Genomic DNA, 25,580 nt, shown 5'->3' on the forward strand with positions numbered 1-25,580 from the left:
CCCTCTCAGTCTACCCCACAGTGCAGAGTCTCAGGAGGGCAATGTCCAGACCAAGTTTATTTCTCGGCCATGAACAGAATGAAAAAGTTTATCCTGCATTAACTCAGGAAGCTACTCTCTCTGGAAGAACTCTCTTAAGGTCTTATTAAGAATAATGGCATTAATGATACTACGATACTAGTAATTAACTTTACAATGGTGCAGGCACTTTTCCAAATCCCTCCTGCATTACATTTTCTCAGTTCTCATGACAACCTGGTGATGTGGGTGCAAGTATCTTCCCCACTTCACACTGGAGAAAAATGAGGCACAGAGAGGTCAAGTGATCTACCCGAGTCATGATGTTTTGAGGAACAGAGGCCAGATTTCAACAGGCTGCTGGGCTCCAGCATCCTCACAGCCCCCCATCTCTGGGACCTGGGACCCTGCACTGCACTTGGTTGACAGGAAGCAGCTGGAGCTTCCTGGCAGCACTCTGGAGAGGAGGCTGAGAGGAGAGGAGGCCGAGAGTCTGGGGGCTGGGTGAGCTGGGGGCTGTGCAGAGCCTGAGAGGTGCAGGGTGGCTAGCTTGGATTCAAGGACCAGAGGGCCACTCAGGCGGCCGAGGGAGGGAGACTTCCATCCCTTAAACCTACCAGCCTGGGGTCATAAACCAAAAGCTGCTTCTCAGGCTGGGCCCATTTGGCTGTGGCTCTGGCCCTCCCCGAGCCTCAAAGCCCCCTGAGGCCCCAGGCCTGAGCTGGTACCTGCTCTGGTCCCCACAAACTAGTGTCCTGGTCAGGGTAGGAATTGGGGCAAACTGGCTGTCATTTTACCCCCCAACCTTTGAGCCTTAATGGGTCTGGATTTCCTCATTCCCCCATAGATGCTCCCCTTACCCCATGCTCCTGCCTGGAAGGGGAGTGATGGGGACATGCCAAGAAGCTGTCCCCAAGGTCCCCAGTCCCTGAGTCTTTGGACCCTGGTGTGGGTGTGAGGGGTGGGGGTGGGAGCATCCCCAGCTCCCCCCGGGAACCTGCCTCACCCACCAAGTGGGAATGACCCCCGATCCCATGTTGGTCTCTTGCCTCCATTACACAGGGCTGCAGGCAGCACTTTCTGTCCTAGTGCAGCCGGTACAAAGGCCTCTGTCTGCACCACCTCGAGTGTGTGCCGTTCTTGGTCACTTATCCTCTCACAGGACTAATGCTCCTGATGGGGCCCTGCATAGCGACTGTCCCCTGCTCATCACTCCTGGGCTGGGGCCTGACCTGCTCCTTACACAGCAGCCCCTCGGGTCCCCCCCCATCCCCTTCTCTGGGGTCTGTGTCGGGGGACAGGGCCTGTTGACCCCCAGCCTCTTCTGGGCACCAGAAAGCTTGGAGACAGTCTCCAGGTGACGGCCCCCCCCCCACGTCTGTCTCTCCCTGAGTCCAGAGAGTCACAGTTACAGTCACAGCAGCTCCTGTCACACCGCAGCCACACCGCTGCCAATGACAGCCCCGAGGCTGGCACCCCTCCCCCATCGTCCCCTGCACAGGCCCACGTGCGTCCCCAGATGCCTGAATCACTGCTGACGACTGGGACCTGGCGGCCATGGGCTCCTGGGGAGCCACTGGGGAGGGGGGTGGTGGCCACGTCACCTCAGAGGGAACACCTGCAGACATAAATAGGCAGCCAGCGAAGGCAGCACAGCAGTCCACAGAGCAGTACTGCAGACTGTGCCCACCTGTGCCAGGATGCCCGACGCCACACTGCCTGCCTGCTTCCTCGGCCTGCTGGCCTTCACCTCCGCTTGCTACTTCCAGAACTGCCCAAGGGGCGGCAAGAGGGCCATGTCCGACCTGGAGCTGAGACAGGTATGACCGTGGCCCATCTCAGGGTTACTGGGCAGGGGCAGAGGCCCAGGGATGGCATCACAGTGCAGGGGCTAGGAAGGGAAGTCGTGGGAGAGGCAGGCTTTAGGGGAAGTGCCCAACAGAAGAAGGGAGGCTTGGCATGGGCAAACAGAGGGGACCAGGCTGTCGGGCGGGCTAGGACGGGCCATAGGACTTCCTGAACATTGTCTCCATCCAGAGAAGGGATGCAGGAAAGAGAGGTTTCCCCAGTAACTGGACTCTGTGCTGGATCAGGGAGAACTGGATGGCAAGACCTCCTCTGTGCCCATGGCGGCGGTGCCCATGGCGGCCTCTCCTCCAGGACTAGCTGGAGCTTCGGAGGCTCTGTCTTCTCCAGCACTTGAGGCCTTCCCTGTTCAACTCCTGGCCTCTCCTAGCCATGGGCCCCAGCCCCCCATCCCCCAGAAGCTGGCCATTGCCCTGAGCTTGCCTGAGTGGGAGGCGCCACCCAAGTATCCTGTAAGGAAGTTCTGCTGGGTACCTAGCCCAATTCTTTCATGCTGCATGTCCAGTGATTCCCTCTTATTCCACCTTCAGCAGAGCTAAAGGAAATCCAATAACCATGCTCAATTCTGTCAAGGCCACAGGTGGCCAGTTTTGAGCTGCTGAACAAACTACGGTGGGTAGGTGGACAGCCCCCACAAACAACCCCTCCCTCTGCTTGGCAGCTTTGGAAGCTGGAGTCACCTAGGTGCCTCATGCCCTCCTCTAGGGCTCATGTCCCTGCCACCCACAGGGTCAGTCCATAGGTGAGTGAGCAGAGGTCAGGGCCCCAGTGAGGCCCACTGGCTTGAGGGGCAGGGTAAGGCCAGAGAGGGAACAGGACATATGAAGAAGGGCCTGAGTGTATTCTGGAGCGGGGCAGGGGCCCTCCCTGCACGGGGTTGGGTGAGTGTGGAGAGGGGGTGCATGCTAGAGATGGAACGGGAGCAACGCGGGCAGAGGAGGAAGGTCTGCATTAAGGGGAGGGTAGTGGGCAGCTGAGAGAGGGGTGCACACCAGGAGGCCCCAAAGGTGAGAAGGAAGGTCTCTCCCATGCAGCCCATGAGGGACCCCTCCCTCAACGAAGGGGGAGGATGCTGAGGGCTGTCACTGAGAGCTGTTCCTTAGTCACCTGAAAACCAAGGCAGCCGAGTAGCTTTTGAGTCCCCTCCTTCAACCGCTTCTGGGGGCCAAAGAGCCCCAGGGAGACCCCGAACCTCCGGTGCTCCAGGTGGGGGCGGGGCCTGGGCAGCTTGCTGCGCCCCCGCGCCGCGCGCTCAGCCCATGCTGCCCGCAGAGAGCTGCGTGACGGAACCCGAGTGCCGGGAGGGCGCCAGCTTCCCTCGACGCGCCCGGGCCAGCGACCTGAGCAACACGACCCTGCTGGACGGGCCAAGCGGGGCCTTGCTGCTGCGGCTGGTGCAGCTGGCGGGGGCGCCGGAGCCCGCTGAGCCCGCCCAGCCCGGCGTCTACTGAGGCGCCCCCACCCCAACCCCTGCCCTCGCAGCACGAAAAATAAACGGTCTTAAAGGCATTGGCTAGCGTGCGTCTCCGTCTTTGGGGGTGGAGAGGGGAGAGGACAGGAGGGTGGGGGACCAGTTCCCGGACCCTAAGTCGTGGGCAGATCCACCCCAGAAAAGGGACAGATCCTGTCGGGAAGCGATCTTGGGCCAGCACGATTCTAGATAGAACTACTGACAGGGCGACCTGCGGGCGGGGAGGGGAAGGGCCACTGTCCAGGCCGTGGAGAGGCTGGGTTGGGGATCTGGCAGAGGGATGGAAATAAAGGCAGAGATGGGGAAAGACATGGGTGGACAAGATAGCAAGAGACAGAGGGACAGCAGAACGATGGAGAGAGAGAGAGAAACATTGAGAGTCACGGAGAGAAGAGTGAGAGAGAGAGGCAAGGGGATGCACCAAGGGTGACCGCAGTTCTCATCCCCGTTTACATCCTGGGAGGCTGAGGCACAAACAGCTTCAGGAATTCCCAGCCTATCTCATCCAAGGCTGTGCTTTATGTGCCCGTGTGGAGGGGACAACATCACCCCAGACCCAGCAGAGAGAGGGCCAGGTACTGTCGGTCCAGGAGGAGACTAAGCATCCCCATTCGGGCCACTCAGCCAGCATGAGAGACAGAGCCCACGGAAACCCTAGGTACATACCCCCTCACCCCCAAAACAGCCACACCAACCACACACACAGCCAGACAAACAGACAAGAAAAAATTGTTTGGGACACGCCCAGTGATCTTTGCCCACAGTCAGAGATACAGACCCTGAGATACACATTGGGAAGCACAGACACACCCAGAGAAATGCAGACCCAGCTGACTAGACCATAGACAGGCACATGTACACACACACACACACACACACACACACACACACACACACTCCACACACACACACTCACATTAGGACCTTCCAGCCTTGACTATGCAGCTTCAGGGTAGAAGTCTGCTAGCATTTGGCAGATCCTCTTCTATGTCCCTCTGTCCCTCTTTGCCCCCTCTATCCCATTCGCCCCTTTATCCCCTTTCCCCTCACTGGTCTCTTTTCCCCTGTCCACCCCCCGACCTCTCGTTCCTCTTGCTTCTCTCCTTATCCCTCTTCATCCCTTCCTTGCCTCTTCTGTCCCAACTTTCCCCTCCGTTACCTCCCATCCTTCTCTCTTTACCCCCTCTCTTCTCTGCATCCTCTCCTTGGGATTTCTTGCTCCAGGTCTTGGGACCACAGGGGCTGCATCTCCTCTGGAATCCTCCCACACTTGGAGGCCAGGAGGGAGGCCAGGAGGGAGCGCAGGCAGAGAGAAGTCACTCTGAGCCCTGACCCCAATACCCTGCCTTGGGGCGGAGCCTGGTGACTCAGTCTTAGTCAGCCGCAAGCTCTCTTCTGGTCTTAGAGCTCTGCTCTGCCATCATCCTGACCCAGCTCAGTGTCCAGCGTGATTAATTCTGGCCGGGGCAGGGCCCACACTGGCTTCTCTCCCTGCCATGGCCTCCCGCCTCTACCCTAGTGTGGCACACTCAGGACCAGTCCCCAGGTCTGGGAAGACCTGGGGCAGGACCAGACCTAATAGGAATTTAGTAACCCATCCAGACAGAGGGCGGTGGGAAGAGGCAGCTTGGTTTTTAAAAAAGGATCATATGCTCAACGTCGCTAATTATTACAGACAAGCAAATCAAAACTGCAATGAGGTATCACCTCACACCAGTCAGAATGGCCATCATCAAAAGACCTACAAATAATAAATGCTGGAGAGGGTGTGGAGAAAAGAGAACCCTCCTACACTGTTGGTGGGAATATAAATTGGTGCAGCCACTATGGAGAACAGTGTGGAGGTTCCTTAAAAAACTAAAAATAAGGCTTCCTGGGTTGCGCAGTGGTTAAGAATCTGCCTACAAATGCAGGAGAAATGGGTTCCAGTCCTGGTCCGGGAAGATCCCACATGCTGTGGAGCAACTAAGCCCGTGAACCACAACTACTGAGCTTGCGCTCTAGACCCTGCAAGCCACAACTAAGAGGCCGTGCTCTGCAACAAGAAAAGCCACCACAATGAGAAGCCCGCACACCACAACAAAGAGTAGCCCCCATTCACCGCAACTAAAGCCCGCGCGCAGCAACGAAGACTCAACACAGCCAAAAATAAAATAAATAAATTTTTTAAAATCTCTTTAAAAAACAAAAACAAAAACAAGAGAAGCCATCGCAATGAGAAGCCCGTGCACCGCAATGAAGAGTAGCCCCCACTCGCTGCAACTAAAGAAAGCCCGCGTGCAACAATGAAGACCCACCGCAGTGCCCCCCCCAAAAAAAACAAAAAAAAACTAAAAATAGAGTTGCCATATGATCCAGCAACCCCACTCCTGGGCATGTATCCAGAAAAGACAAAACCTATAATTCGAAAAGAGATACATGCACCCCAATGTTCATAGCAGCACTATTCACAATCACCAAGACAGGTAAGCAACCTAAGTGTCCATCGACAAATGAATGAAAAAGATGTGGTATATACATATACAATGGAATATTACTCAGCCATAAGAAAGAATGAAATAATGCCATTTGCAGCAATATGGATGGACCTAGAGACTATCATTCTAAGTGAAGTAAGTCAGACAAACACAACTATCATTTGATACCACATACGTGGAATCTAAAAAAATGATACAAATGAACTTATTTACAAAACAGAAGCAGACTCACAGACATAGGAAGCAATCTTATGTTTACCAAAGGGGAAGGAGGGGGGATAAATTAGGGGTTTGGCATTAAAATATACACAGTACTATATATAAAATAGGTAAACAACAAAGACCTACTGTTGCACAGGGAACTATATTCAATATCTTGTAATGAACTATAGTGAAAAAGAATCTGAAAAAGAATGTATAGAAAAGAAAAAGAAAAAAGAGAATATATATATTCGTATATATGTATAACTGAATCACTTTGCTGTACACCAAAAACTAACACAACATTGTAAATCAACTATTCTTCAATTAAAAAAATGGATCATAGACTTAAATATAAAATCTAAAATTATAAAACTTTTTTTTTTTTAATTTATTTATTATTATTTATTTTGGCTGCGCTGGGTCTTCGCTGTGGCACACCGGCTTCTCTAGTTGCGGCATGCATACTCTAGAGCACGCCGGGCTCAGTAGTTGAGGCATGTGGGCTTAGTTGTGGTACGTGGGATCTTAGTTCCCGACCAGGAATTGAACCCAGGCCCCCTGAATTGGGAGAACAGAGTCTTAATCACTGGGCCACCAGGGAAGTCCCTAAAATTATAAAACTTCTTGAAGAAAATATAGGGGAAATTCTTTAGGACCTCAAGTTATACAAAAATTTCCTAGCTCTGACACCAAAAGCAAGATCCATAAAAGAAGAAATTTGATACATTTGGAATTCACCAAAATTTAAAACTTCTGCTCATTTTAATTAATTAATTTTGGTTCATGATATGTCATATTTAAGACAATATATAATGTTTTCACAGCAGAATGATGATTTGGTTGTATACAACTGGAACAGTTTTGCCCACTAAATATATTTTAAAAAGTCTTCAATCGAAGAATAGACATCTGCTTTAAGAATACTGATGGCTGGATTATTGGACATGTCACTAATTTGTCTGTCAGAAATATTCATACATTATCCATGAACGTGTAATCGTATTACCTTGCAGAAATTTTGAAGTTTTGTCTTTCATACATGAAATAACTGAATCCTTGGAAGACACAATGAGCATGTGTTTGCTTTAGTCCCAGGAGTGGCTTAGAACCTGGAAAGTCTGCCTCTTAGAGAGTCCAGATCTGACCTGAGCTTGCTGTACCTCCAGAGGAAGTGCTCCTGTACAAGGAACAAGTGCACTGACCCCCAGCCCCATTTTCATTCCAATGTCACCATCCTCCAACCAGATTGAGGGAAGGACAGCTAACCATGCAAATAAATGTCTAAGGGGGTGTGAGAAGCAATGGGACCGTCCCACAAGACTGGGGAGTGTGAGGAGGTACAATTATGGGGACAACACTTTATCACAATCAGGCACACAGGACAGGAACAGGACAGTTTTCAAAGCTTTCTTTATATGAAAACAGAACATTCTGAAGTTCTTACCATACTTTGTTAGAGTACTACCCCAAAGGTACCCTGAGTCTAATCCTTGTGACCCATGAAATTCTATTATGTGGGAAAAGATACTTTACACATGGAACGAAGTTAAGGATCTTGAGATGGAAAATGGCTCTGGAGTATCCGGGCGGTCCCTCCATGTAATCTCAGTGTTCTTATGAGAGAGAAAGAGGCAGAGGGAGGCTGGACTGTAGGAGTGTGGACGTGGTCATGAGAGCAGGAGAGAGCTTCTGCTCTTTAAAGTACACTGTTAAGAGAATGCAAAGACAAGCCACAGACTTGGAGAAAAGATTCACAAATCACACAACTTATAAAGAACTTATACCCAGAATATATAAAGACTGCCCTCTCAAAACTCAATAATAAGAAAATGACTCAACTTTTAAAATGGCTAAACAATTTAAGCAGATACTTTACCACATAAGATACATAGATGGCAAATAAACACATGTAAAGATGTTCAGCATCATTAGTCATTAGGGAAAGGCAAATTAAAGCCATAGTGAGAAACCATTTCAATGTCTTAAGAAAAAGGGGGGCGCTAAGAATATCATGTGCTGACAGGGATATGGAGCAATCGTAACCCTCATATATTGTGGATGTGGATGCAAAATCATTCACCCACTCTGGAAAACTGTTCTATAGTTTCTCGTAAAGTTAAACTCACAATTACCATTTAACCCACCAGTCCCATTAACAGGTAGTGATCCAAGTGAAATGAATATCTATATTCACACAAAAAGCTGTATGTGAATGTTTATAGTGGCTCTATTGTAATCATCAAAACTTTATAAGTTTTAAACAGATTAGAATTTGAACTATGATCCATTTGGAGTTATTTTTGTATAGGGTGCAAGTTGTGAATTGAAGTTCACTGTTTGCATCTGGATATTCATTTGTTCCAGCTCTATTTGTTTGTTTTAATTATTTTTCTTTTCTTTCTTTCATTTTTTTTTTGGCCATGGGGCTTGCAGGATCTTAGTTCCCTGACTAGGGACTGAACCCGGGCCCTTGGCAGTGAAAGCATGGAGTCCTAACCACTGGACCGCCAGGGAATTCCCTCCAGCTCTATTTGTTGTAATGGCTATTCTTTTTCTATTCAATTGTCTTTGTAACTTTCTCAAAATCATTTGACCATACACACGTAAGTCTATTTCTGGCCTCTCTGATCTGTTGCATTGATCAATAGGCCTATCTTTTCTCCACTCCCACCCTGTCCTGACTGTGGTAGCTTTACAGTAAGTCTGGAAATTAGGTAGTGAGACTCTTTCAACTTTCTTCTTCAAAACTGATTTAGCTATTTTAGTTCCTTTGCAATTTGTACCCAAAAAATCCTTCTGGGAGTTTGATTGGCACTGTGTAGTAATAGAATTGTAGCTACATTTTCCAGCTTCATTTGCACTGTGTGTCCATATGACCATGTTCTTGTCAATAAAATGTGAGTGAAAGGAATAGTGAGCTTGGGGTCTTAACGACAGTGTGAGCCTCCTCCACACTCTTTCCCTTCCCACCCAGTGGAATCCACAACGTCCTGGTCTCAAATATGCAGACAGAGATGAGGCCTAGGGGATGACAGAACTATATGACAGAAGAAACCTGGGTCCCTAAGTGACAAAGTGCAACAGAGCTGAGGATGCTGAGGACTGATAGGACAGAGGGAATTAAACAGTGACCTTCTCTACCTCCCTAAGGTCTCCTTACGGTTTGGGTGTTTTTATAATGGCAGCCTAACTTTAACTAACTATAACCCCTGAATTCTGAAACAATTAAAAAATGAAATAAAAGAATGTGACATTTGGAGGCCAGAAGACTACCTTTATTATTGATAGAACTGATATTAAACAATGCAACTTGGACCTGCTGGCGAGGAGGCTTCACAAAGCTGAGTAACAAGCTAGAGCTGTTTACTGTCCCAGACACAAGGAGCTGGACCTTCACAGGGCTTACCGCTGAGCTCCTGCATTTGCACTGTGACAGCACATGCTTCCTGGGATGGCAGCCTCATCCCAAGAGGGATCAGAGAGGAAGGGGTGGCATTATACCTGCTCCTTTCCTCTCACCCTGCCCCGCAAGTCAGCTACTCCCTGGGAGGAGTGTTATCTCAGGGAAACCCCTCTACACGGAAGAAAATATCGGGAAAAGGAAAAAATATTTCTGACCTCTGTCCCATGGACAATCACCTCTTATGATGCCGGGAAAAACTTCTGGTATAATTTCAAACCATTCCAGATTTAAAAACTAAACTACACGAAATTTAGTAGGTATGGAAGCAGGGCAAACTTATTGTCCACATAGACCCTACAGAAAACTGAAATTGCTGTCCTTCAAGGTTGTACTGGAGGAGCTGGATAGTACAGAGTGACATAAAAATAAATCACAGCAATAAATGCTCAGTGATGCAGTCAATGATTATAGTTTTCAGACTGGAATGCTCTGTCCTAAAGCTTCTCACAGCTGTGAAGAGCTCATCTCTGAGGTTGCCCACAGTGTTCTGGTATGCACACATATGAATTTTTATTTTACAAATTAGTATTATTTCATAATGTACAGATACTAATTCACATCTTCTTTAACAAAGTACATTTGGGGCATCTCTTCATATCAGAATATTTACCTCTACCACAATCTTTTTGGTTTTTCAGTTTTTATTAAGAGAAATTTCAAATATACAAAAAAGTAGAGCCACTAAACAAAGACCCCTTGGATACCTACCCCCTCCTTCACTCCCACAATTATCAACACATGATCCTTCTTTCATCCCTACCTCCATTCCCTCCTCCCACCCCCAAGTCATCCCAGCAGTCATCCCATGTCATCTGTAAATGTTCCAGTGTGCATCTCAAATGAGAGGGACTTTTGTTAAAGATATGACCACAGACTGTTACCACACACATGCAAGCCCCAAGCCAAAACTCAACAATATATATTATCATCAAATATATACTGTTCAAATTTCCCCAGGTGTCCCATGAATACATTCTTTGTGATTCATTGATATCTGAGTCCATCTTTTCTTTAGGTACAAAAAAGACTATTGATCCTCATGGTGCTTTGATCATCTTATTTTCCCGAATGTCCTGTAGAGATTGGCTTCCAATCTCTTTTTACTGTATTTGATATAAGCAGATATAATCATGAGATGACCTTATTGTGTATATGTCACCCAGTGTAGCCTGACCTGTTTAGCTACATATTAAAATAGTGTTATTTTGTACTAAATTACTTTCCTTTTCTCTACTTTATATTACTGCTAGGACTAATTATATGTTTTTGAAATTGTGTGTGGGTGGGCATGTTATCTAGGAATTTCATTCCCAGGTAGTTAAATGGTTCACAAAGTACTAGTTATACAAAGCAGGGGTTGGGAACCACCCCACTGCACAAGCCCCAAGTACTTTGGTAGTTTGAAGGAGTCATTCCAAGGAGGACAAAGGCCATGGGTCTGAACCAGGAGGAAGAGTGAAGAATGGCTTCTGCACCGTCTGGCCACTGAACCACTTCACTTAGCACACGTGGCAGCTCTCCCAGCTCCTCTTCCTCACCAGGCCCAGGTTGATGCCACCTCTGCATCATCCCCTGAAAAAGAGGTGTCAATCTGCCCCTGTGTTATTGAGACCAGAAAAGAAAACACTGGAGGGGTGAGGGGACCCTGAACTCTCTCTCCAGGTGGGGAGACCTGGGCTGACATGGCTCTGCTCTATGGAATCCTCTGGGGTTTGAAGGGTATGCAGGGCACTCAGAGAGTGAGGTCCCAGAGGGAGATCCCAGGCTTCCTGCTGATGTGGCCGGTGGATGCCCAAGCTTGGAAAAGCACAAATCCCTAACCTTGTGTCTCTCTAGTTGAGTAGTGTGGTTCCTTCTGGTTGCTTCCCTCTTCATCTGTGTGGTTTCTGAGGGACCACAGAACTTTGACATGGTTCTCAAACACCAAATTATGAGAATCACATAATTCCCCATGGTTGATTTGAACAGGGCTCAGCTTTCAGTCATTTCTTGTTCCAGATATGGGGTAAGAGGAGGGACCTGCTCTCACAGCCTTGTCAGGAACCACTGGGGCTTTCAAAAGCTTCATCTCTCTTCTCTTCATACATCTTGGTAATAATGATAAGTTTTTCATTAAAAAACTTTTATTCTAGTATAATATACATACAAAAGTGAACAAATCACATGTGTGCAATCTGAATGAAATTTAATAAACTGAACACACTTGTTTTACCAGCTCCCAGGCCAAGAAACAGAATATGACCAGCACCCCAGAAGCCCCCTTACACCCCTTCCTGTCACCACCACACCCAAGACCTCTAGCACCATAGCTTAGTTTTGCCTGGTTTTGTAATTTATACAAAGAAAACCTTACAGTCCTCTTTAGTATACTTTTTCTCTCTCCACTCTGTAAGACGACACACTGCTGTGGTGGGTGGGAGGCCTCTGAGTGAATCCTCATTGCTTCAGTGTGTGAGAAAGCCACAGAAATAACATATAAAAATTACTAACAGATAGTGATGCACTCTTGTTTTATTTGGAATGGGTGTGTGGGCATGCACCTTCTGAAATCGCTTTTGTCCCACAGCACGAGTAAGTGAACGGCGGCACATTCTGGGGGAGAGGGGTTAGGCTTTTATAGCTGCTCCAAAATGGTCTTTGATCCAGGAACAGATGAGAAGTGTAGGTTGCAAGAGTCTCTCTGTTAGTGTTCTCTGCATTTTGTGGTCATTTCTGTGGCTATGGGCTCTCAGGAAACCCTGTTCTGCAGGGTCCCCAGTGCTGTCACGTTTCTTTACTGCACAGTCAGGAGCAGGGATCCTGGCTTCCATGCAACACTGGGAACCCAGGGCCTCCTGGGTGGGACAACAAGCCACAGGGTGGCTGTGCTGGCCCTCCCGCCCAGCCTCCCCAGCTTGGCCATCCCTTCTGAGAGTACAGGTGGCCTCCTGCGGCCTGAGAGTCCAGCTCCTTGGAAACGTGAAGGCCCTTCAGCTGCCCCAGCGAAGCTCCCCTCCCCCAGGCCAGCCCTCATGTGTGGCCCAAGCCTGCTTCCAGATGTCAGGAAGTCTTTCACTTTCTACGACCAACCTCCTGCCCTTCCTCTGGTGCCCCGTCAGACTCTTATCTCTGCAGGCCCACTCTGTCGCTTTGGACCTTAGAAAGTTCCTCTCATGTCCAGCCTGCTGTAGGCCCCCACCTCTGTTTGGAGTGGGAAGCAGGGGGCTGTTTCCATCTCCCTGGGAGCCTGCCGTGTCGTCCCCCTCCTTCCTCCATCCACCCCTACAGGATGTCACCGCGGAGCGTCACCCTTCTCCCCTCGGGGTGGCGGCTTTAATTCCCTATGAAGCGCCGAGAGCCGGCGATCTTCGACTCCCCCAACGCCCTCCCTTCCCAGTTCTGACACTTAGACGCGAGTCGGGTTGGAGGGGAAAAAATCTGCTTTATTTAATAGTCATAATTCCTGGGGGTGGCTACGGAGGGAGCGAGGGCTGCGCTCCGACGGTGTCGGTGGCCGGCGGGTCTCAGAGCTGGGAGAAGGCGGCCTCGGGGTCGCAGGCGGGGTCGCCGCGGCAGCCGTCTGCATGAAGAGACGCCGGGTCAGGGCCCGCCACGGCCCGCCCCGCCTGGTCCCGGTGTCCCGGTCCCGCCCCGGCTCCAGCCTGACTCACCCGGGCTGCAGCAGATGCCGGCGGCGGCGCAGCGGCCCCCACTACCGCACGGCTTCTGGCCCGACTGGCAGGGCGACGGCAGGTAGTTCTCCTCCTGGCAGCGCAGCGCCTCGGCCGTGCCCACGAGGCAGCCCAGCTCGTCCCCGCAGCAGATGCTGGGCCCGAAGCAGCGGCCTTTGCCCCCGGGGCCGCAGGGGAGACACTGGCGGGAAGGGGCTCTTTGGCCCCCAGAAGCGATCGAAGGAGGGGACTCAAAAGCTACTCGGCTGCCTTGGCTCCCAGGCCAGGCGGGGCCGGCGCAGGGTCAGCGCGGGAAAGGGAGCGGCAGGGGCGACCCTGTGGCTGCGGGTTGCCCAGCCTCAAGTGCCGCAGGACTAGGGCTGGGCGCTCACCTTGCGTACGTCGAGGTCCAGCACGGCCCGCTTGCCGCCCAGGGGGCAGTTCTGGATATAGCAGGCGGAGGTCAGCGCCAGGAGGCCGAGCAGGCAGCAGGCGAGGCTGGGGCCGGCCATGGTGCGGGCGCGCTGGGTCCGGGGTCCGGCGGCTGCGCTGTCTCTCTGGCCCGGCTTTTTATGCCCAGGGGCCGCGTAGGCGGAGCAGTGTCTAAGAGGGCCGCCGCATGACTGGTCACAGCAGGCCGCTGCGGGTCAGGCCCTGCGCCCCCGGCGTGCCCCCTCATTTGCAGGGTCCAGGCCGGGTCAAGGTCACCGCATCAGCTAATGGCTAATGGACCTGGCGATGATAGCGAATGCCAAATGCCGCTAGGGGAAGGAAGCAGCTCTGGGAGGGGAGCCAGTGCCGTGGCCTGGGCCCTAGGGTGGGACAGGGTTTGGTGGGGGGGACCCTGCAGCCCCCTCCCCCATTCCCAATTCCTTGGGGTGGGGGTCAGGCTGGACCCTCGGGCCCCTCCAGGCCAGAAGAAACTCCGGCAGGACTCCCCCTCTGCCCTCTCGGCCAACCACACACGCAGCCTAGCTCCCCTCTACAAAGAAGTCCTCCTCTTCCTGAACACAGATTTCCTGGAACCCCAGCCCCACTCCCCACACCAGCAACCATTTCCCTGCACCCGGAACTGGGATCGGAAAAGATTTTATTTTCTCTCATTTCTAACTGAAATTCAGCCTTTCCTCAGCTGTGAGGTAGACAACAAACCACAGTGGAATTTGCAATACCCATGGCTTTGTTGCAAATCAAAATGGCAGATGTCCTCCTAGCCCATTACAACAGCTATCACAAATGTCTCTAAACATCAGACTCATCATCACTTTGAAATTATGGCAGTTATTGGACCTGGCACTAGATCTTGTTATCTAATGCTTTAAATAAGCACATTTGTGACTGTATCTCAAATGTTTTTAATATTTTGATACCTGCTCACAAATATAACTGGTTTCATTTGTAATTCTCTGTTTTTAGTTATGCATTTGAAAACAGTGATTTTGGGAGACTTCCCTGGTGGTCCAGTAGTTAAGAATCCACCTTCCAATGCAGGGAACTAAGATCCCACATGCTGCGGGGCAATGAAGCCTGTGCACTGAAAGTACTGAGCCTGCGGGCCACTACTAGAGAGAGAAGCCTGCTTGCCACAACTAGAGATCCAGCATGCCGCATGAAGATCCCACATGCCGCAACTAAGACCCAACACAGCCAAAAATAAAATTGAAAAACAACTGATTTTTTTTTGCATTTTTAATGTACAGTATCTTAAAATGAAAATCATTAAAAATAAAAGAAAGACAGACTGCCTCAGTGGAAAGGGTGTTGATCAGTGTTGTCATGACCAGGGAGGTGCTCAGCATGGATCCTCCTTCAAGAAGGGACTTGCCACCCAGCTGCTGGGAGAGTGGTCATCAGATAGCCTTTGGCTGACAGCCCATCCAAGGCCTGCCTCAGCTACAGAGAGCCGCCTGTCCCAAGGTCATAGTCACATCCTCCCCCGGTGGCCCACATCCAATGACTGGTCCATTTTGGCCTAATGCCGGACAACTCTGAAGGATTATTTCAGCTCAGGACATCCCTGTGGGGTCAATTGAGCCTTGCATGGAAGTTCTCCCTCCTCCTAGCCTTGTTTCCACCTCCTCCCTCCCACAAGTGTGGGTCCCAAGGGCCCTTGGTAATATGCATCCTGCATGTTAAACTACATCTCAGTCTGCTCTCTGGGGATCCCAACGTGCAATAGGAAAAAATGAGGTCATTGTCATCCCTGGGAGAGGAGACAGCCTCCTCTGCACTCTTGTTGACCCCCTCAAGGCGGGTGCTGAGGCTGCCAAGCTGAGCAGATCAGGCTGACCTGGATTACCAGTCAGCAGCTGGTCTTGTTTCTCACCCAAATCAGCTCATTGGCATTGCCGGGCTAGAAGGCCAAGGGCTTGACCCTGGAGGCAGCCCCAGAAAGTCCTCCCGCCTGCCCTGTGAGCACAGTGACCTCACCCAAGTTAACACATGCACATAGATTATTTTAGCATAGTGTCCCCCACAGGACAGTGTTCCTTCAGCTGTTCAACAACTGTCATCTGAAGATGCACCAGGTCCCAGTACAGATGCTTGGAAACATCAGTAATACAAACAGACAAAAATCCCAGGCCTCAGGGGCTTATATTCTAGTGGAGGGGGAGAAGCAAGAAACATATTTCAGTGGGTTAGGAAGCAGTAAGTTCTATGGAGGAAAAGGTGGGACTTGTTGCAGTTTTCCTGAGGTGCTCAGTCTAGGCCTGTTTCTGAAGGTGACATCTGACATTTGAAGGAGGTGAGGAAAGAAGTCATGTGGATATCTGAGGGTGGACTGGTTTTCTATTGCTATGTCACAAGTTACCACAAATTTAGCAGCTTAAAACAACATCTACTTATTACCCCACAGTTTCTGTGGGTCTGGGCACGGCTCAGCTGGGTCCTCTGCTCAGTGTCTCACAGGGCTGCAGTCAAGATATCAGCCAGGCAGCATTCATTTCTGGAGCCTGGGATATTGGTGGCAGAATGCATTGCCTTGCAGCTGTAGAACTCATGTGATTTGCATCTTCAAGGCCAGCAACAGAGAGAAAGAGTCTTTGGTACTTCAAGTCTATAAGTGCAGGCGACCCTCTTTTATTTTATTTTATTTTTTTAATAACTTTTTAAACTTTATGTATGTTTTTTTTTTAATGTAAATTTATTTATTTTTGGCTGTGTTCGGTCTTCGTAGCTGTGCGCGGTCTTTCTCTAGTTGCTGCAAGCAAGGGCTACTTTTCGTTGTGGTGCGCAGGCTTCTCATTGCGGTGGCTTCTCTTGTTGTGGAGCACGGGCTCTAGGTGAGTGGGCTTCAGTAGCTGTGGCACACGGGCTCAGTAGTTGTGGCTCTCGGGCTCTAGAGTGCAGGCTCCGTAGTTGTGGTGCATGGGCTTAGTTTCTCCGCGGCATGTGGTATTTTCCCAGACCAGGGCTTGAACCCGTGTCCCCTGCATTGGCAGGTGGATTCTTAACCACTGCGCCACCAGGAAAGTCCTCAACCCTCTTTTAAAAGGGCTCACCTAATTAGGCCAGGTCCACCAGGGTCATCTTCTAACTCAAAATCAAAGTGATTAATTTGGATAATTGGGCCCTTAATTACATCTGCAAAATCCCTTCATCTTTAGCTTATAATATAATCATGGGAGTGATCCCCCAACACTTTTGCCACATTCTTCTATTGGTTAGAAGAAAGTTACAGGTCCTACCCACATGCAACTGGAGGAGATTACACAAAGGTATGGATACCAGGGGTGGGAATCACAAGACTATTTTAGAATTCTGGAGGGAGACTATTCTAGGCAGGAGAAAGAGCAAGTGCAAAGGTCCTGAGGTGGGAATGTTTGACATGTTCAAGGAATAGCAAGGAAGCCAGTGGGACTGGAGCAGAGTGACCGCATCCTGAGGTCAGAATGGTCACATGGGACTGGGTCACATAGGCCCAAATGAAATGGGGAACCAGAGAGGGTTCTGAGCAGAGGCATGATGTGATTGGGTTTACATGTTATTAGCACAACTTTGGATATCTTGTTGTGAAAAGGCTGTGGGAAAAAGGTGGAAGCAGGGAAGAGGAGGCTACTGCAGCAATGCCTGCGAGGAATGACAATGGGCTGGACAAAGGTGGTGGGCAGAAGTGACCCATTTCTGGGTGTATTTAGAAGGAAGCGCCAATTGAGGTTTGCTGATGGGTTGGATATGGGTGGGAGAGAAAAAGAGGAGTCAAAGACAATTCCAAGGCTTTTGGCCTGACAAGTGGGAAGAAAGGAGCTGCCATCAGCTGGGATGGGGACCCTGAGGGTGGCTCAGATTGGGGTTGGGAAGGGCAGGAGCTCAGTGTGGACATATGACATTTGAGGTGTGCATCACATATCCAAGGAGACTGTGAGCAGGCATTTGGGTTTTAGAGTCTGGAGTTCAGGAGAGAGGGCTGGGCTGCAGATATGTAAATGTGGACATCATCGGTGCCAATATGTAAAGGCACAGACCTGAAGGAGGTCGCTTAGGGGGAGTGAATTGAACCCTGAGTAAGGTCGGAGAAAACAAGAGTATGAAGACGGGATTTCAAGGAGGAGGAAATGATCAGTTGTGCCAAATGCTGCCTGACATAAAAGTTGAAATTCTTTATTTAAACAATTTCAATAACGTATCATTTATATGGCATAAAATTCACCCATTGTAAGAGCACAGTTTGATGATTTTTAGTAAACAGTTGTGCAACCATCAGCACAATCCAATTTTAGGACGCTTCCATCCTAGGAAAAGTCCTTCGTGCTTGTTTGTCATTACTCCTTGTTCCCATCCTCAGCCCCAGGAAACCACTGATATAGATTCACCTTTTCTAGAAAGTTCCTATAAATGGAACCACACACAGTACGTAATCTTTTGTGTCTTGTTTCTTTCACTTGCCATAGTGCTGTTGAGGTTCATTCAAGTGATTGTATGTGTCACCAGTTTGTTCCTCTGTATTGCTGAGAAGTAGTCCATGGATGGACCACATTTTGTTTATCCATTCATCAGCTGATGGACATTTAATTGTTTCCAGTTTTGGCTATTACAATAATCTTGCTATGAATATTTATGTACAAGTCTTTGCATGGGCATATGCTTCATTTCTCTTGGTTAGTTACCAAGGAATAGAATTGCTGGGTCCTATAGTAAGTGTTCGATGAACTCTTTAAGAGGTGAGCAGTGGGCTTCCCCGGTGGCGCAGAGGTTACGAATCCGCCTGCTACTGCACGAGACATGGGTTCGAGCCCTGGTCCGGGAAGATCCCACATGCCGTGGAGCAACTAAGCCCATGCACCACAACTACTGAGCCTGCGCTCTAGAGCCCGCGAGACAAAACTACTGAGCCCATGTGCCACAACTACTGAAGCCTGCATTCCTACAGCCTGTGCTCTGCAACAAAAGAAGCTATTGCAATGAGAAGCCCATGCACCGCAATGAAGAGTAGCCCCCACTCGCTGCAACTAAAGAAAGCCCGTATGCAACAATGAAGACCAAATGCAGACAGAAATAAATAAATTAATTTAAAAAAAAAAGAGGTGAGTAGTATCACCTCCACCTAAGTGGAAGTGCTGCCTGATGGTCCTGGTGCAGAGCCAGTCAAAGCCCACATGAAGTGGTCCCCCAGCAGCAGCTGGAGGAAGAGTAGGGCTGAGAGAATTTTGGTGCATAATGGTGTCCCACACAACCTTGATCTTCAATGCTGCAGCTTCCTTCTCTATTCTTATGTCAGAGTGACTGAGTACTGCTAATGGGAATCTCACAGCTACAAAGAGTGAGCAGTTTCTAATTTCAACTAGTCTCTCAGTACTGTTCACGAATTATTTTCCTTTGCTGAGTCAGCTATTTTTTCCCACACCACTGCCTATGTGGAGACAGTCCCACACACTGATTGTAGATTCAGAAAACAATCTAACCCCAGGTTATGTGATACACATTTTAGATTGTTTTCTCTGAGCTGATACCGTAACTCCATCTTCAATAGGCTGTTCTGGTGTTCTCCAAGGCCAGCTGCTTCTGATGAATAGGTGCACGGTAAGACCAGGAAAATCCACTGCCCTCTTTCTTTTCCTATAAAGGGAGCTCTTTGGTCAAAAGCAATTTGGCGGAATATCCATCATGCTGTATTCCAGTGTGTCTATAAATGTTGGTGCTAGCAGTGACTGGCTGAGCCCCAGGGGATGGTGCCCAACTTGGTCTCTGATGTTGGTGGGTTAGATTCTCAGTGGTGCTGGTAGCCAGGTCAGCCTTCGCGGTTGAGTCCACACACAGTCTCAACCCCCGCCACCATGACCACTTTGTTCATGAGTCCACTGAGCAAGAATTGGGGTGGATGGGATAGAGGATGTCTGACATGCACAAGTCACCTTGTTCACCTGATTACTGACAGCCACCTCTGCAGTAGGTTCCTTTGGTGAGATTCAACAAATATTCCACAAATATTCTCCAACTTCAGGTCCATTCTGAGAGGTCCATCCACATACTTTTCCACAGGCCTCCACGTTACCAACCTCCCATCATATTCCTTCTAAGTCCCAAGTCCCTTATCATGCAGCCAAAACATAGCTACTTATCTGTCCCTAAGGCTCTCTCTAGCTCCAGGTTAAGTGGTTGTGATGTAATTTATCAAGTACAGCCAATTGGAGAAAATTCATCTCCTTACTGTCTTTCAGGGCCACTTAAGCAAGACAGCAACACTGTAGCCATCTGCCACCTGGACATGAGCTGTCTGAAAACTGGACTTCATTTTTTCCTCTTTGGTCAACTGGACATATAAGACTCCCCATGAGATCACATGTATGGGCTGGGGAGGGAACATGAGCTCAGGAAGAGTCCATCTGTCCATGAAGCTAATCTGACCCACAGCTGACCACACACCATGAATGAGCCTGGCCAAGAGCAGAAGAATCATCCATCCGACTTAGAGACTCATGAGCAGTAATAAGTATTTATTGTTTCAGGCCAATAATGTTTGGGTGGTTTGTGTACAGAATAAGCTAACTGATACACCCTGGAGTCTCAGCATCAGGTAGTCTCCAAGGAGCTAGTGACTTGTCAGAAAGGGTCATAGCTTTGTTCTAAAACCCTAGGGACTTCTGATGTGAGACCCCACTGGGGCTTGCCACAGGCTTCCCCAGCATTCTGGCCACCCGTGGGCATCTTGAGCATGGGGGGTCGGCTGGGTCCTAAGGCCTAAAAGGCAGAGCTGCCTGCCTTACAGCTGGATCTCCTGTGGTGGCTTCTTGCCCTGGATGACCTCAAAGCCCACAGCCCTTCTGGTTCTGCTAAATGGGTCAGAGTAGTACATTCAAATGTGGCCAATGTGGATTCCAATATCTGGAGGTCCACTGTTCAATGCATCTCTTTTTCAGGGATAAAGGGCTCAAGGTATAGCAACTTATCCATTGTTTCTTTAGGGGTAGAAAGACATCTGTTTTGCTGTTACTATAAGAGCAACACACTTATTTACATAAGAGAGGGTATTCATATGATGCGCTCTCTGCTTTCTTGGCCAACAAATTTATGCAGTCATTTCTAGCTATGTCACCTTGTCTCATGATGGGCAATATTTCTCCTTCACTTTTACTTATCAGAGTAAAATCTGCATAAAGTGCACAAATCTTACATGTGCAGCTCAGTGGATTTTTACCCATTTATACTTTGTAAAACACTATAATGATCAGCACCCTAGAAGACGCCCACATGCTCTCTCCTAGTCAGTATTCTCTCAGAGACAACCTCTACTCTAATGCGTATCACAATAGATTCGTTTTGCCTGTTTTTGAACTTCATATAGATGTAATTATATATCTGGCTTACTTTGCTCTATATACTCTCATTGAGGTTCATCCATGCATATGCAATAATGCATGCAGCAGTGGTTTGATTCTTTTTCATTGCTGAGTAGTATTCAGTTGTAAGAATATACTATCATATTTATCTATTATTCTGTTGATGGACTTTTGGATTATTTTCAGTTGTTAGCTATTGTGAATAAAGCTTCTATGAACATTCTCCTACATGCGCAAACACAAACATCACTTCTCTTGGGTATATACCTACAAGTGGAATTGCTAGATTCAAGAAATTTTGTATGTTTAGCTTTTCCTATCACCACAGTGTGGGAATTCTCTTTCACTTTTGACAGGATATCCCAACATGGCCCAGGCCACTGCATTCCTAGAAACTTCATTGATGTGCAAGCCTCTGTATTTTCATGAGATTTATCTCCTGCCCTCTAACACACATACATTTTATAAAGGTATGATGTTATTTCCTGATACCTACATCCTACTTACCTCCTGACTACCACAAGCTTTGGCTCTGATCACTGGACCACAGTGGAACTCTGGGTCCTTGGGGATTAGTCTACGTTCTAGGAAGGTCTTGGTATTTTTTCCCCACTCCAGTTACACAGGTCACAGGTCTCTTTGGCAAATGCCAGGAGGAAGATTTATAGTACAAATATGTAACGTTATTGCAGGGTTCTTCCTTCATCTGGTCTTTCCTTCATCCAAGTGGCTCTGGGTCTGTAACCAAAGCAGAGGTCTGGCAACTGGGTAAAGGACTAGGATGCTATGTTGTGGTGGCTTAGGTTAGGCCCTGATTCGCCACAGATAGAGTACTTTTGGTCACATAGAACAAGCGGGACCTTAATGGGCTTCCTGATTATTTCAGTCCTTAGGACACGCGTGACCACTTAGTGCCTCCCAAAGATCCCTGTGGATCAAACCATTTTTATTACCCAGCATATATACTCAACAAAGGGTTTGCAGTCAAAATCTAAAATAAATGCCTACAGGGAATTCCCTGGCAGTCCAGTGGTTAGGACTAAGCATTTTCACTGCTGAGGGCCTGGGTTTAAATCCCTGGTCAGGGAACTAAGATCCCACAAGCCGTGTGGCCTGGCCAGAAAAAAAAAAACCACGAAAAAAGCTATACAGTTGTCTAATAAGAATGAAAAGGTACTTATCCCATTGGTTATTGGGGAAATTAAAATTAAAACCATCATGAGATATGCACCCACTGGAATAGCTAAAATTAGAAAAGGCTGGTATTCTCATAGCACAGGGAGATCAGCTCGGTGCTTTGTGACCACCCAGAGGGGTGGGGTAGGGAGGGTGGGAGGGAGACGCAAGAGGGAGGAGATATGGGGATATATGTATATGTATAGTTGATTCACTTTGTTATATAGCAGAAACTAACACCCCATTGTAAAGCAATTATTCTCCAATAAAGATGTTAAAAAAACAAAAAAGGCTGGTATTACCAAGGGAATATAGAACAATGGGAACTTTCATACACTGCTGGAGGGAGTGTAAGTTGGTACAACTACTTAGGAAACCTGGTTCGCAGTATTACGCAAGCTGCACATGTACATACCATGTGGTCCCACAATTATGCTCCAGAAATACATACATGTGAGCGAGCATCAAAAGACATGTCCAAGAATGTTTACCATAGGGGCACTATTTGTAATAGCCCCCCCCCGCCGGATACTACCCAAATGTCCATCACCAGTAAAATGGAATAAGTAAAGTTATATAACAGAATACCATAAAGCAATGAAAAATGCAGAAACTACTATTACATATGAAAACATCTCACAGACTTTATGTCAAATGAAAGAATGTGTATGAATAGAAATGTATGATTTCATTTATATAAGGTTCAAAAAGAGGCATACTCAATCTACTGAGTTGGAAGTAAGAGGAGAGTGGCCACTAGCAGTAGGTGGTGGTTGGCAAGGGCATGAGAGGTGCCTCTATTTCTTGATCTGATGTTGACTTCACAGTATGTTTACTTTGTGAAAATTAGGTAAATACTGAAGATTTGTGCACTTTTATGTATGTATGTTATACTTTAATTTAAAAGTTTAAGGGACTTCCCTGGCAGTCCAGAAGTTAAGACTTGGAGCTTCCACTGCAGGGGGCGTGGGTTCGATCCCTGGTTGGGGAACTAAGGGATCTGCTGCGCAGTGCAGCCAAAAAACAAACAAACAAATAAATAACAGTTTTAAATAAAAAAAGTTTCTTGTTCTGAAGAAGGTGGAACAAGCATACTCCACCTTGTCTCTCTCCTTGAATGTAAGTATAAATTTTGGACACAGAGTGGCTACATGAGGTCTACAGATAAGTAGACTAGCATTCAAAGTTCCCAGAACTGGCAGTGGGTTTACTATTTTTCTCCTCTAGTATTGCCTAGCTAGAACTCAAAGATTGCATCAAATGTTGAAAAGAAATTATTCCAAGAGAATTTCTCCTCTCTTCCTGATCTGAGGAGTGGAAGGTATCTCCTAAAGCTCAGAGAGAGTAATTTCCCCTTTTTCTACCCCTCCCATCCCCCCTTATCACAGTGCAGCCACCAGGCAATGCTGCTATGGCCACAGAAATGGTGGCAAAGGTGGCAGCAAAGCAAAAGCAGTGACATCCAGACAGGCACCCAAACCTCTGAGGGAGGGAAATGCTTCCTCTCTGACCAAAGAGTGTGGGGTCACTCTCCATTGCTTTTTATCTTTCTCTATCTTTCTACCACTTGGCTCTGGACACAGATATAGTCACATGAAGGGTGTGGCCTAACAGGGAATGTAAAACTCCAGCTTTCTGACCAGAGGACCAGGAAGGAAGGCCCTTAGAAGCTGGAAAGTATCAGGGAGACTGTTGGGAGTGAAGAGAGCAAATGCGTAAAGTTGGGTATGAACTCCTGAGCCCATCTTCAAGCTGCATAAGCAGATCTGACGCTATACGGTACACCACAGCCTTTAGAATTCAGCTAGACCATAGTGCAAATTTGAGACCGGTCACTGAGTGGCACACGTGAGGGTCTGATCCAAATAGCATTGCAAATGCTTTGAAAACTGAACAAACATTAGAACCACAGCCCACAAAAGGCAGGTCAGAAATTGTGACCTGAGCCTAACCCGGTCAACTGTTTGCTAAAACAAACAAACAAACAATTTCTTAGGATTGAAACAAGTCCTAGAGTCTCATCATAATATTTAAAACATCAAGATAGGAACTTCCCTGGTGGTCCAGCGGTACAGAATCTGCCTTCCAATGCAGGGGACGCGTGTTCAGGGTTCAATCCCCGCTCGGGGAACTAAGATCCCACATGCCTGGGGCAACTAAGCCCGCGTGCCACAACTTCTGAGCTCATATGCCTCAATGAGAGAGCCGGTGTCCCGCCAACTACAGAGCCCACACGTTCTGGAGCACGCATGCCGCAACTAGAGAGAAACCCACGCACTGCAAGGCAACAAAGAGCCTGCACACCACAACAAAAGACCCCACATGCCTCAACGAAGATCGCACATGCTGCAACTAAGACCCGACTCAGCCAAATAAATAAAATAAAGTAAATGATGATAACAAAGCATTAAAAAAAAATCAAGATACAATCCAAAATTATTTGGCTTATGAAGAATCAAGAAAATCTTGACTGACAAAGGAAAAGACAACAGATACCAATAATGAAATGACATAAATGCTGGAATTATCAGAAGAAGACACTAAAACAGCTGTTATAACCATGTTCTATGAAATAAAGGTGAAATCACTTGAAATGAATGGAAAGATAGTCTCAGCAAAGAAATAGAAGCCATAAAGGAGAAGGAAATGGAAAATTTAGAACTGAAAAACACAGTAACAACAACAAAACCCTATGGGCTCATGTATGATCAGGCCACCCAAGATGGCTGTTCTCTTGCTTTCTGTATATCCCCTGTTTGACCAGTCCCTGCTTCACCTACACACTACTCACATGACTGACCTTCCCTCTTAATCATAGAGCCTAATCTGTAAATGCCTACATACTTGCCTCTAGCCCCAGCTACTGATTGTTCTAATCTTTAGATCAGAACATCTACACCATGATAGCTTCTCAAAGGGGCAGTGAGGGGCATGCTGCTCTGCTGGTTTCCCTGGTAACTGATGAGCCAACCTGATGTCAATTCCCCCCTCCTCTCCCCTGTGTAGTGAAGACTGCTGCCATGTCCTGCCCACCATCTGCCACACATGGTGGGGTGTCACTTCAGGGCTTTGCTTCAGACATGTAAGATCCCTCTATCCATTAAACCATTGATGTCTCTGTCACTGACTCTGGGCTCTTTCTTCAGTCTTGAGGCTGGGCAAGTACAGGGCTTGCTGGCCTGTAGGGTGCAGCCCAACAACTCAGTAACAGAATGGAGATAGCAGAGGAATAAGTAAATAAGCTTGAAGATAGAGCAACAGAAATTATGTAAACTGAACAACAGAGAGAAAACAGATTTTTAAAAATGTTTATAGAGCCTCAGGGACCTGTGGTATAATCTGAAGAGATTAGCATTTGTTTCATCAGAGTCCCAGAAGGAGAGGAGAAGAAGCATGGAGCAGGAGAAAATATTTGAAGAAATAATAGCTGAAAATTTCCTAAATTTAGTGAAGGACATAAACTCACATATTCAAGAA

General features: G+C 48.0%; 2 protein-coding genes across 2 annotated transcripts; one reads left to right on the forward strand and one right to left on the reverse strand.

Annotated features, from left to right (window-relative positions):
• Positions 1 to 1,718: 1,718 nt before the first annotated feature.
• On the forward strand, positions 1,719 to 3,374 carry LOC112398466 (vasopressin-neurophysin 2-copeptin-like). The gene is made up of 4 exons (XM_024743040.1): positions 1,719 to 1,838; positions 2,112 to 2,336; positions 2,614 to 2,626; positions 3,091 to 3,374. Exons 1-4 carry the CDS (start codon positions 1,719 to 1,721, stop codon positions 3,333 to 3,335), a joined length of 603 nt encoding a protein of 200 aa, XP_024598808.1. The 3' UTR covers positions 3,336 to 3,374.
• Positions 3,375 to 12,900: 9,526 nt separating this feature from the next.
• OXT (oxytocin/neurophysin I prepropeptide) lies at positions 12,901 to 13,703 on the reverse strand. Its single transcript, XM_024743170.1, has 3 exons — positions 13,542 to 13,703; positions 13,150 to 13,351; positions 12,901 to 13,058 (listed from the first exon to the last, which is right to left on the reverse strand). Exons 1-3 carry the CDS (start codon positions 13,659 to 13,661, stop codon positions 13,003 to 13,005), a joined length of 378 nt encoding a protein of 125 aa, XP_024598938.1. The 5' UTR covers positions 13,662 to 13,703; the 3' UTR covers positions 12,901 to 13,002.
• Between the last annotated feature and the right edge of the window lie 11,877 nt (positions 13,704 to 25,580).

This window comes from Neophocaena asiaeorientalis, unplaced genomic scaffold (assembly GCF_003031525.2).
Source record: "Neophocaena asiaeorientalis asiaeorientalis breed wild unplaced genomic scaffold, Neophocaena_asiaeorientalis_V1.1 scaffold82, whole genome shotgun sequence".
Lineage (NCBI taxonomy): Eukaryota > Metazoa > Chordata > Mammalia > Artiodactyla > Phocoenidae > Neophocaena > Neophocaena asiaeorientalis.